Raw genomic sequence first — 12,123 nt, 5'->3', positions numbered from 1 at the left:
TTAATGCATATAAAGTTATGAGAATTATGTAGTATGGTTGTCACTAAAACATACTGTAAGTTGGGGGAATCAGCCAGATATTAGCTCTCCAGAGGCAACAGCAAGGAAAGTAACCAACGCTTGGGCGGGGTGTCAAACAATCCATCAACAACCATTGTCCAGCAAGGGAGCTACAATGCAATGACTCACCTGCATGAGGCCACACCAGAGGAATTGCTCAACCTTGCTTGAAGAGACTCATTAATGCTCAACTTACTCTGAAGGGGTGGGGGCAAGGAAAGGCCATGATGAAAGGGAGAGACGTTTACCATGCTCTTCCTCTCTCTTCCACCTACATCTACAGACACCACACTAAGCGACTGAAGTGCTGATCAAAGGGGAGAGTCTGGCTGAAGGGCAACCAGCCAGCCTGTGGTGAGGAGCATCTAAGTTTGTAAGGGCATTGAAAGTGTTAAGATCAGTTTAGAATGCATTTTGCTTTTATTTCATTTGACCAAATCTGACTTGTGCTTTGACTTATAATCACTTAAAATCTATATTTATAGTTAATAAATTGGTTTGTTTATTCTACCTGAAGCAGTGTGTTTGGTTTGAAGTGTGTCAGAGGCTCCCCTTGGGATAAGTCATTTGGTTGCAAGTAGCTGGGAGCAGCTCACATGCCAGAGGCTGTGTGTGAACAGCCCAGGAGTGGGGGTTCTCACAGCAGAGCAGGGTAAAGCTGGCTCCCAGAGTCAAGGATTGGAGTGACCTAGCAGATCACCAGTCCAGATAACACCAGAGGGGAACTTCACAAACCCTCATCACCAGGAATTGTAGATTTTACCAGAACATCCAGAGAGAGAGACTTGTTTCTAGTGTCAAAGAGCTATCTGGCAGTGAAACAATGTGTTAATACTGCTGGATGCTGTAGGTATAGTGAGATTAATGGAGACCCTTTCTGTACTATGACTTAATCCTTTAATATGGTTTTCATTGTGAACAAGGATTAATTTTTGAGGACCTCAGTTAGAACCATATTTTAGAACCATGCTATAAACTTCTTAGAGTAGTAGTTTATAGCTTGAATCACAGAAGAAGAAAAAATGTCTGTCTGTATTTGTCTGGGAAACAGTTGTAGAACTCTGCTAACACTAAATGTGTCTGAATTCTTAAGGCTAATCTAAACTACAACTGCTGCCAGTTCTCCTTATCTATTCAGGTCTAGTCTACATCTAAAACTTAGATCGACCTAGCTACTGGAGTGTGAAAAATGTACACTGCTGTGAGACATAGTTAAGCCGATCTGAGCTCCGGTGTTGGTATTGGTAGGGCGATGGAAGAATTCTTCCTATAATCTGTCTACTGCCTCTCAAGGAGGTCGATTTACTCTAGACAGAAAAGCCCCTTCCATTGCTGAAGCAAGTGCTTATTCTATAGCAACAGTAGTTGCATGCAGCACTGCAGCTGTAAGGATTGTAGTGTAGACTTACCCTCAGTACCTCTGTGATGGAAGCCCTTACAAAATCTTAGTGTAGACTGGCCCTTGCCTTCCACTCTGCGCAGAGTAGAGCAAAGACAGCTTTCCTTTTTAATTTTTGTTTTTGTAAATCATTATTTAAATGAATATACAGATAATGTCAGAGGTTCCTGCTTACAGCTAGCATAACTTGGACTTTTATAAATCAGGCTCAGGTCCTCCAACATTTAAACATATAAGTAGTCCCAGGTAAGTCAGTGGAGCTACCCAAGTGAGTAAAATTATATATGTGCATAAGTGTTTGCAGGATCAGGTAATGAAGACTTTTATTGTATTAACTTTGTATCTATACAGATACCCCACATTTTTGATGTCTTGTTTCTCATGCCACTAATAAGAACTAAAAGCTATTCTGAGCCTTCTAAAATCCATTTATATGCCATTGGGACTTTGTTTGACTTCCATCAGTTATATATCTAAAAGAAAACTTTGCATTTCCTTGGAATCAGCACCAGGGCTGTTAGCTCTGATAATTAACTGTGTATTTCCTGTTGGAAACTCAATAGAAATTCTGCAGCGACTATGGTTTTGGAGAGGCTTTTGTTGGGGGTGTGTGTGTGTGTGTGTGTGTGAGTGTGTGTGTGTGTGTGTGTGTGAGAGAGAGAGAGAGAGAGAGAATAAGTTAACATTTAAAAAAAATTAACTCTGAACGGGAAGGAAGAACCACCTCAGGAAACAAACTTGTGTTCTCTTTCTCCCCCTCCCCACCTGTCCTTGTTTTGGTGACATTTTATAACTATTGCCACTTGTTACATTCCTGGCAACTTAAAACAAATTCTTTGGGATTTTAATCTTTGATTTTAGGTGGGCAAGTTCTCCTAGTGGTGGTACCTTTTCCCTCTTCCATTTTTTTCCATTCTATTGTTTTTTCTGCTACTTCCCTGTCACTTCTAGCTAATCTTTAAGGTTATAGTTTTCCCCCACTTCCACTCTACCCTTTGTCTTTATCTACCTTCCCCCTCCTTTCTGTTTTTTTTAAAAATATATATTTACTGTCTTTAAAAGATGAATAAGGTATTCAGCTTCCTTGGTACTGAGTAAGACCTTTTAGAATAATGGGTGGAGCGTCCTAAAGGTCTTTGTGTGGCTTTAGGCAAAAAGTGTGGTTTGGTGCCCATCCAAATACATATTTAAAAGTGCCTGCTAATGCAGTAACATTCCAGAGAAGGGTCACAACTTTTTAGTCAGCATCCTGGACTAATTTGTCCTTCCTGACTTCTCTAAGTATGCCACTTGACCAACTACTGTGATGTAGAAATACTCATTTGCTGGGTTGTGTCTTTCACATACTGACATGAGAGAGTGGTGGCCAATGTGGGAGCTTTAGGCAAAAATCTCCTTCCTTGCTTCTGCCCTTAAATGCACCTAGATGTTATCTTTTTGCCTTTGGTGCTTGTACAATCTTTACTACCAGTGTTTGCTAAAACTTTGGCTTAATTTAAAAGTAGTTTTTTGTTTGGAAAGGATTGGGGAAGACAGAGACCTGGAGGCAGCACAAATGGAAGAACATCCTTTCCTGTTAGGAGGGAAATAGATATGTGCAACCATGTCAGAGTTGGGGTGGAACAAGTCCATGAGAGTCATAAAGCCAAGAGGGCAAATTTTGAATAATACTTATAGAGTGCTCTTTTCGAAGTGTTTTAGTCTGCACATCACTCACACTGAGATACAGAAATTAAATGATTCTCTCAAGGCCATCAGTGCATCTGTGTCTTAAAGTGAAAAATGAACCATGAGATACAGCACCGGAAGATCAGGGTGAGATTTTTACACGTAAGATAATTCTCCTTCATGACTAATGCTCCACACTATTACACAGGAGCATATATTTGTGTGTTATGTAGCCAAACAAGAAATATCAGATTTATATTTTGAGGTTAGATCTAGCCTCTAGTGTTACAAGGTCATGACTAATGAGTCAAACTACAGATACTTTCCTTACAATGCTTGTTTATCATCTTACCCTGATATTCACTTTGAACGGCCCTTAAGCTGTCCTAGGCCCTTTGTGTTTTTTGACTTCGCTGCTTTATGACATGTACTATGTTAAAATGTGTCTGTGCTAAAGGAGTTTTGCCTGTATAACCATATCAGCAAAACATTGAAGTGTAGATGAGGCTGGAAAAAATCAGAGAATTATTTTTTCTGATTGTTTACTTTGCTTGACAGCACTCGGTGTATAGTCAGTGTTTCCTCACTATAGTTTGACTAGATCTACACTAGTTGCTTTTCTGGCAAAGGGCTCCTAGTGTGGATGCAGCTTATACTGGCAAAGCTGGGGTTTTCTTGCATAGCTTATTCCACCCCCTCACCTCCCAAGCAAAACAACCTGTTCTAGTAAAAGCACAGTTTTGGAGGTGTAACTCCATCTATACTAGGAGATTCTGCCAGCACAGTTGTGTCAGTCAGGGCTCAAACCTCTTCAGACCCCTAACTGACAGCTAGCTTGGCGGAATGCTAGTGTAGATGTGGCCTTAGTGAGTTCCCATATTTTTCCTGTAGCTCTTATGCTACAACAGGGAAGGAGGGATAAAATCAATAAAATGGGAAAACATCATAAAACTACAAAAATCAATAAGAAAATACCTGAAATCTAGTTTGTTTCAAAAATCAGCTTTAAAATAGTTTCAGGTTGATTGAGTACACCTGTTTAAGGGAACACCATGGCACTGTCAGCTTCTTAATGTTGCAAGTATAATCCAGTGAAGAATGTTGTTTATTTTGGTTAATGAAGTTTGTTTATGCTATGGATCATGCTCTCATCATATCAGTACTTACTACAGATTTTGGGTGCTTAACCTTTAAGGGGAAAATGCCTATTCATGGGGTGTCTCTCTGGTTGGAAAACTTCCTTATCCGGTCTGGGTTTCCCCAAGGTTTCCAAGAACTGAATCTGTATGTTCTTACCAAAGCAAGAAAACTGCAGAATTATGAGGGATTCTAGCCACTGAGGAAATGACAAGTTTCAGAGTAACAGCCGTGTTAGTCTGTATCCGCAAAAAGAAGTCTCTAAGGTTAGTTAGTCTCTAAGATGCCACAAGTATTACTGAGGAAATGGTTATAGTAGTTGTTTAAACCCTTCAGCTTAACAAATGGATCTCTTTAAACACAAGGAAGATTTACATGTTGTATTTCGGTGTCTCAGATGTATTTAAATGTCACTTTCTCTCTCAGTTGTCAACACTATATTGTGAGTGACTGAAATGTTCTAAGACCCCCTCTCTTTTTATGAACTAGCTCATCTGCTCTACTTAAGTAAATCCATATAAAGAAATACCCTGTAGCTAGAAGAGGAGTATAGAGTAGCTGCACGTGTAAAAGATGCTAATAGATCTCTCAGCTGAGCCTAAACCATGTGTACTCTGCACCGAGCTGGCCCTAATTTCTGCAGCACGGTCCTTGGTTCGTATTTGTCTGTTGCAACCCCATGGTCTGGGCGTCCCTAAACCTCTGACTGCCAGAAGCTGGGACTGGACGACAGGAGATGGATCACTTGATAATTGCCGGGTTCTGTTCATTCCGGCTGAAGCATTTGGCTCCGGCCACTGTCAGCCGGGATACTGGGCTAGATGGATGTTTAGTCTGACCCAGTATGGCCATTCTTATGTTAACAGAAATACAGAAATTCTGTGACAACTTTATTTAAATTAAAATGAAGGTATTTAAATATTAAAATGAATTATATAATCAATACAGTGGCTAATTTTTTTTATATTGTGTTCCTTCGGTTTTTAGTCCACCACAGACTGTTCTATTGACAATACCTACCCACACTGTAGAAGATTTCATGCAGAAAGCTGGAGGTTTTAGGAGCTGGGTAGGGAACATTTCAGACTTTTGACATCTAGGGAGTTGGGGAAGATTGGTTGGGTTTGTGGGATAAGCAGGTTTCTGCTAAAACAACAACTAGTGAGAGCTATCTATAATATGGTCATATTTTAGCTTTCAAAGTTAATTCATTAAGTGAGTGAGGCAGTGTACATATCAGAACTATTGTTTTGGTGGTTTGAAGAGTTTGGGAATACAGCAAAGCATCATTTTATACTCATTTTGCATCTCAAGTTATCTTCATAGCCACAGGTGGCAACATCTTTTTTTTTTTTTTAATGGAACCTTAGATTTTTCATTATACTAAGGCAGCAAACGGTGGTAAGGAGTGGACTCCACAGCACTTTCCATGTTTGTGGAAACTCAGAAGCCTGATGCTACCTGCCTACAAAATATAGCAGTTATTTTAGGCCTCAACTTATACTAATTACTTCTCAAACCCAATGAATATTATCTTGAAATATATCATTGTAAATTGACATCAGAAATACTGAATAATAAAGGTAGGGTTTTAGAAAATTCCATACAAGAAAAAAAACAGGTGGTCATTTTGGGACTATGGGCTTTTAATTTCCCATGACCCCTTGCATTTCCAAAATTCCCCTACAGGAAAATCCTTCAGAGTGGGGTCACATTGGTCTGTTGCTATTCTGAATAGAACTCTTCCCCATTGGCAGAGATTCCAAAGAGAAACTGACCAGAGCCTTGTTTAGAACTTTGTTTCTATTGGGGTTGTAGGGAAGTACTGTATGCACAGAGGATTCTCAGTTTCATTTAGTACACACAAGTCCTCTCGGTTCCCTAAGAGAAATGAAGCAATCTAGACTTGTCATTGGTTTCATTCAGCAGGCCATCTTGGGAAATAGAAGGAGAGACTATGCAAGAGTAAAGAGACCAGAGGATACAATCATAAATGGAAAGGAGAAGCCTATATGTAATGTTTTGAGTGTTTGAAAAGGAAAATAGACGTGAATTGCTAGTTTTAGATTGGAAATGGCATCTGAAAAATTCATAGTAATTCAGCTAACAGTGATGGTCAATGCCTATGGCCCTACCAAATTCATGGTTCATTTTGGTCAATTTCATGGTCATAGGATTTTAAAAATAGTCAATTTCACAGTTTCAAATGTTTTACATATGAAATTTCATGGTGTTGTAACTAGTGTTCCCTCTAATTTTTTACGCCCACGTACGGAATGTATTTTGTTATGTGCACCAATATGGAGGTGACGTGACACATATCACCTTCATATTGGTGCACATAACAAAATTCATATAGTGGGGGTGGTGCCGAGGGGTTCGGAGTGTGGGAGGGGGTTCAGGGCTGGGGCAGAGGGGTGGGGTGCAGGGCGGGTGGGCTCTGGGGTGTGGGTGGGGGTTTGGGGTGCAGGCTGCCCCGGTGTTGTGGTCAGGAGAGAGGACTCTCCCCAGCCCTCTTGCTGCAGCAGCTCGGGGCTGGGGAGAGACACCTCTTCCCGGCTGCGGCAGCTCCGGTGGGGCTGGACTGGGCCGAGGGAGGGGCTCCTTTGCCTGGCAGCTCCACACTGCGGCCGGCGGGGAGGGGCGCCTCTCCCCCGGCTGCAGCCCTGGGCCCGTGCCTGGGGTTTAATAGGCAGCTGTGCAGCTTAGAGGGAACTTGGGTTGTAACCTCACCCAAAAGGGAGTTGTGGGGTGGGAGGTTGTAAGGCTATTGTAGAGGGGTTGTGGGATTGCCATCCTTACTTCTGCACTGCTGCTGGCAAGGGTGCTGCCTTCAGAGCAGTGTCTGCTGGCCAGGTGCCAAGCTCTAAAGTCAATGCCTGTGCCAGCAACAGAGCAGAAGTGCGGGTATGGGGGGATGGGGGTTTTCCCTGCAGCCTCTCTGCTAGGTCGGGGGCTGACAGTTGGGGCCTTGGAGCTTCCTGTAAGTTGGGGAGGTTTCTGGAGGTGAGTCTGACCCAGGATTGAGAGCGGCCCCTGCAGGGGAAAAGGAGGTCCTGTCCCTCCTCACCCTGGGCTGGGACTAGCAGCTGGAGCCCGGCCCATGGTCTGAGCTCCCGGCTGGGGCCCCTTGAGCCCTACCCCTCCCCTACAATAGCCAGATTTCACAGGGGAGATCAGATTTCATGTTCCATGACTTGTTTTTCACAGCGGTGAATTTGGTAGGATCCTATCGATGCCAAAACCTCCTCTAAGTATTTTTGAAACCTGCAGCTTTCCCCCCCCCCCCTTTGTCCCAAATTCACACTCTAGTTCCTCTTTGCCATTTGATGTAAGTTCTGTCACGCCTTTTTAAAATGACAGTATCACCAAACTTAAACACGGTCAAATGATTTGGCTCTCAGGGCTCTCTCTTTATCCACCTTGCGGGAGGTTTTCTTTACATGTAAAAACTCCCACCAAAAAACGAAGTCCAGCACCAGGTAATGCTTTTGATGTAAGTGGCTAAGTGAAAATGGATCTTGAGGCAAACCAAGGTGATATGTCCTTAAAACACTTAAATGGCCTAGACCATAAACACATGTTCTTGTTAACTTTAAAAAATAATATACATTTTATTATTCATTCCTGTTTAGAGGAGCCACTTAAGGTAAACAGCGTAAACAGAATGCATTTTAAAAAACATAGTATTTGAAGTTACCTCGATGAAATGTAAGAATTTTTTCAAGTTTGGAGTATACTAGTCCTTGATAGCTGCTAGCTATGGTGGCTAAGATAGCTGCAACTTATTTTGCCTTCACTTAAGTTCTCTGTCTTTTTAGTGGGGATGTGGGGGAGAGGTATGACTGACATGGCGGTTGAAAATTGACTAGCAGAAGTGGAGAAAGAGGGGTGAAAAACAGTGACGACAAAAGAAACTCATGGTTAAAAGCAATGCACTGACTACTTTAGTAATTTCTTCTTCTAACTTTAACATATTTTGACTATGCTCAAGTATTCTGGTGATAGGCAGCAGTGTACAGCCCTAAGACTGGGAATCAAGTAAGATTGTGGATAACAAAATATCCTTCCAAATACCTGTCTTGAATACAGTGCACGCTTTATGCTGAAGTTCTTTTATTAGTATAGTCCATTGTGATAGTTGGTACTTGTCAGTTAACGGGCTCTGAATTTTAGAGATGGTTTCTCTCTCTCTCTCTCTTTTTTTTAATTAACGGATTTATGCTCTGCTGTTTCTTTTTGTTGTAAACACTACTCTAAATTTCCATGTAGCACAAGCTAATTCAAAATGGTGTTTTAAAACTTGTGTCCTGCACTCCCTAACATTTTTTGGTCACATTAGTGGAACCAAAATTATTAGACCGTAACTGCATTTACTGAAATGTACAATTGAAAGAAAAATATTAAACTTCTGAATAATATACCGGTATCTCACATTACAAATCTTCCCCCTTCTCTCCCTCACACCCCCCGGGTCTTTTTCTGAAGCTGGTCTGCTTTTTCCTAAAATTTTCACTCCTGCCAGGATGGTCTTGGATCATACTTAGGAAATGAAAGTTCAGTACCTTTAAAGTAAAAAGGCTGTTGCAGACTTTCTAGATCTAGATTGCTGCTAGTACTCAATAAACACGAGCACATTTGAAGTTGTGTTTTAGATAGTCAAGGATGGGATAGAAATGTCAGCTTCTAAATAAGCTATGATGAAAAAGATTAACAGAAAAGTATTAACGCTGCTGAGCTGGTAACTGTAATACTAATATTTATGAATTTTGTTTGTCTTCAAGCAAATGGTTATGAGCCTTAGAGTTTCTGAGCTGCAAGTACTTCTGGGATACGCGGGGAGGAACAAGCACGGACGCAAACACGAACTTCTCACAAAAGCACTGCATTTGTTAAAAGCCGGCTGCAGCCCTGCTGTCCAAATGAAAATTAAAGAACTCTATAGGCGGAGGTTCCCTCAGAAAATCATGACACCTGCAGACTTGTCTCTCCCCAGCGTACACTCAACTTCCATGCCAGCAACTTTGTCTCCATCTACCATTCCACAGCTCACTTACGATGGCCACCCTGCAACGTCACCATTGCTTCCTGTTTCTCTTCTGGGACCTAAACATGAACTGGAACTTCCCCACCTAACATCCGCGCTCCACCCTGTCCATCCAGACATAAAGCTTCAGAAATTACCTTTTTACGACTTACTGGATGAACTGATAAAACCAACTAGTCTAGGTAAGGCTATAATGTTAATTCTATATTTAGCATATCTCTTCAATAATAATATGGGGGTGGGGGGAGGCTTCAGCTTCTAGCATATAAACTGGCTTCATTGTTAAATCAAGGCAGGATTTAGAGAACCAATATTTCTAGATACAAGAAATGATTGCCTCTTGGGACAGCTTGTTCTGTAGTTCACAAGAACAGACACATCATTAAGTAACACCCATAAGTTGGTTCAAATAGTAACTATAGTTAAGACACTAAGTACTGCTGCCTCCAGTATAAATAAATTCAACATCCTCATTGGAAGGAATGGGCAAAAAAACAAGCACTGTGGCTCTAAGCTTTAGAAAATGGAACTTAAAAATAAGGAAGTCTGAACAAGTAAGAGCAGGTGGTTAAACCAGAAAGTTGCACAAAAACTTGGGTCCAGCAAAAACAAAAAAAATTCTATGGTCTGTGTTATGGAGGAAATCAGATTAAATAATCATAATGGTCCCTTCTGGACTTAAATTTACTAACCTATGAAAGATCTGCAAACTTTTGTATTTAAACTGTCTTGTGGTTATAATCTATAACATTTGTGTAGCTGACTAGGATAATTTGGAGTCTTACAGAGCAGCACATAGCAATTTGTGTTCCTGTTCTGGTCCCTGGTTCAACAAAGCACTTTCTTACCTTTATGTGCTTACGTGGTCCCATTAATTTCAGTAGGACTCCTGGCATGCATGTGAGAACCAGTCCTTTTGGTTTCTTCTTATAGTGCAGGGTAAATAGTAATTGTCTAGTCTTTAGCAGAACTGACTACAGGCGGTATGGGGGCATTTTGAAAAAAAGCCACAAATACAAGAGGAATGCATACTAATGCTTTTTTATGTCAGTGAGGAAAAACCCACTGGTTTAGCAATTGGTAGATGTAAACACTTGATTCAGTTTAAAAAAAAAACACGTTAAAAATTTGAAAAGACTTTAAGTAACTGGGTTACAAATAGGTAGTTCTAAATCAGGGGTAGGCAACCTATGGCACGCGTGCTGAAGGCGGCACGCGAGCTGATTTTCAGTGGCAATCACACTGCCCGGGTCCTGGGCACCGGTCCGGGGGGCTCTGCATTTTAATTTAATTTTAAATGAAGCTTCTTAAACATTTTAAAAACCTTATTTACCTTACATACAACAATAGTTTAGTTATATACTGTAAACTTATAGAAAGAGACCTTCTAAAAATGTTAAAATGTATTACTGGCACACGAAACCTTAAATTAGAGTGAATAAATGAAGATTCTGCACACCACTTCTGAAAGGTTGCCGACCCCTGTTCTAAATGTAAATACAATTGAGGACCTGCCTTCCTTAACAATCACTGTGCCACTAACTACGGTATAGAAAAAGGCTGTGTATTAATTTCTCTACTTTAATAAAGTAAAATATTTGTTTTATGCTATTGGGTACATGGTTGTTTTTGTTAATGTCTTAGGTTATTTAATGGATGTTTGCCCCAAATGATTCAGCTATCCCCTTCATTGTTGCAAGGAAGTCCTCCATCCCCCTCAAAGTGTGTCAGTCGTCTACCACTTGCTTTGTCTCCAAATGGCTGATGCACATTCCAGGCCGTAGTGATTTCTCCTGTTTGAAATACAGCCTGCACTGTTGTCTTTTGGTTTCTTTTATTCCTTGAACCTTTTATAGGTGAATAGGAATTTTTTGATTTCATCCGCCTTTTCCCATGATGAGACCAGCCTGGAGACTTTAATTGGGATTCAGAATGACTAGCTCCCTGCTTCTCACAAATGGAACCTGTTGTCAGTCTCTAGTACTGGTCAAAGACTTTTCTTGAGTTCTGTGCACCCTAATTTATTTAGGTTTCACTTAATCCTTTTCAGAGTAGTTACTTGGTTACATACATTCTAGAAAAGACTCAGATCTTTCGTTTATCGTTCCCAAAATAATATTATACCCTTTGTACTCAAATATTGTAGGTAGCCAATGTGATTACCAGGTAGGCAAATGGAATTTACCAGCCATTTTTTCTATTGTCAAGAACAAAAGAAGGCAATGGATGTAAGTCTCTTGTCACTTGTTTCCTCAGAATGTAGCTCCAGACTGTTAAAATATCTTCTAATGTAGAGTAAACGAGACCGCGGGTCAGGGAAATAACCCACTCCCTTTCCTGATAAACCCAACCATGCACCTATTCGCTACACCAATACTGACTTGGACGCTAAATTCATTCTATGGGTGGCATACCTGAGATCACTTATTCATTGACGCTTTGAAAACTCCCACACCCCAATCTGGATCTATGCTGGTTATCTACTATGTATGTATCTTGTGAACCTTGTAAGCGATACTTGTAATCTCTCATCACTCAAGCCTGACCCCAGATGTACATACAGTACCTTCCTTCTTAACTTGTGTAGACTTGATTTTAAACATTATCTTTAATACAAGTTTTTATGCCTGTAAAATGGGCAGCATTGATTAGAAACTGGAATGATAATTACTTCCTCCACAATTGAAGACCTTCCATTTAGAGTAGCTGCAGCAACTCCTGGTGCTATGTTCTCTGTGACAGACAGCCAAGGATAGAGGGCTATACAGAAGCTGTTCAATCACTGTTTACCTTCTCTGGGCTTGTAATATAC

At 40.8% G+C, this 12,123-nt stretch overlaps 1 protein-coding gene across 2 annotated transcripts in view; it reads left to right on the top strand.

Moving 5' to 3' along the window:
• The window catches only part of PIAS1 (protein inhibitor of activated STAT 1), a 91,306-nt gene that overhangs the window by 32,420 nt on the left and 46,763 nt on the right, over positions 1 to 12,123 (top strand). For both annotated transcript variants that reach the window (XM_054042265.1, XM_054042266.1), the window contains exon 2: positions 9,049 to 9,493. In XM_054042265.1, the coding sequence (XP_053898240.1) occupies positions 9,049 to 9,493 (445 nt within the window). The remainder of the gene's footprint in view (positions 1 to 9,048; positions 9,494 to 12,123) is intronic.

Source organism: Malaclemys terrapin, chromosome 10 (assembly GCF_027887155.1).
Source record: "Malaclemys terrapin pileata isolate rMalTer1 chromosome 10, rMalTer1.hap1, whole genome shotgun sequence".
Lineage (NCBI taxonomy): Eukaryota > Metazoa > Chordata > Testudines > Emydidae > Malaclemys > Malaclemys terrapin.
This window is presented reverse-complemented; position numbering and strand designations above follow the sequence as displayed.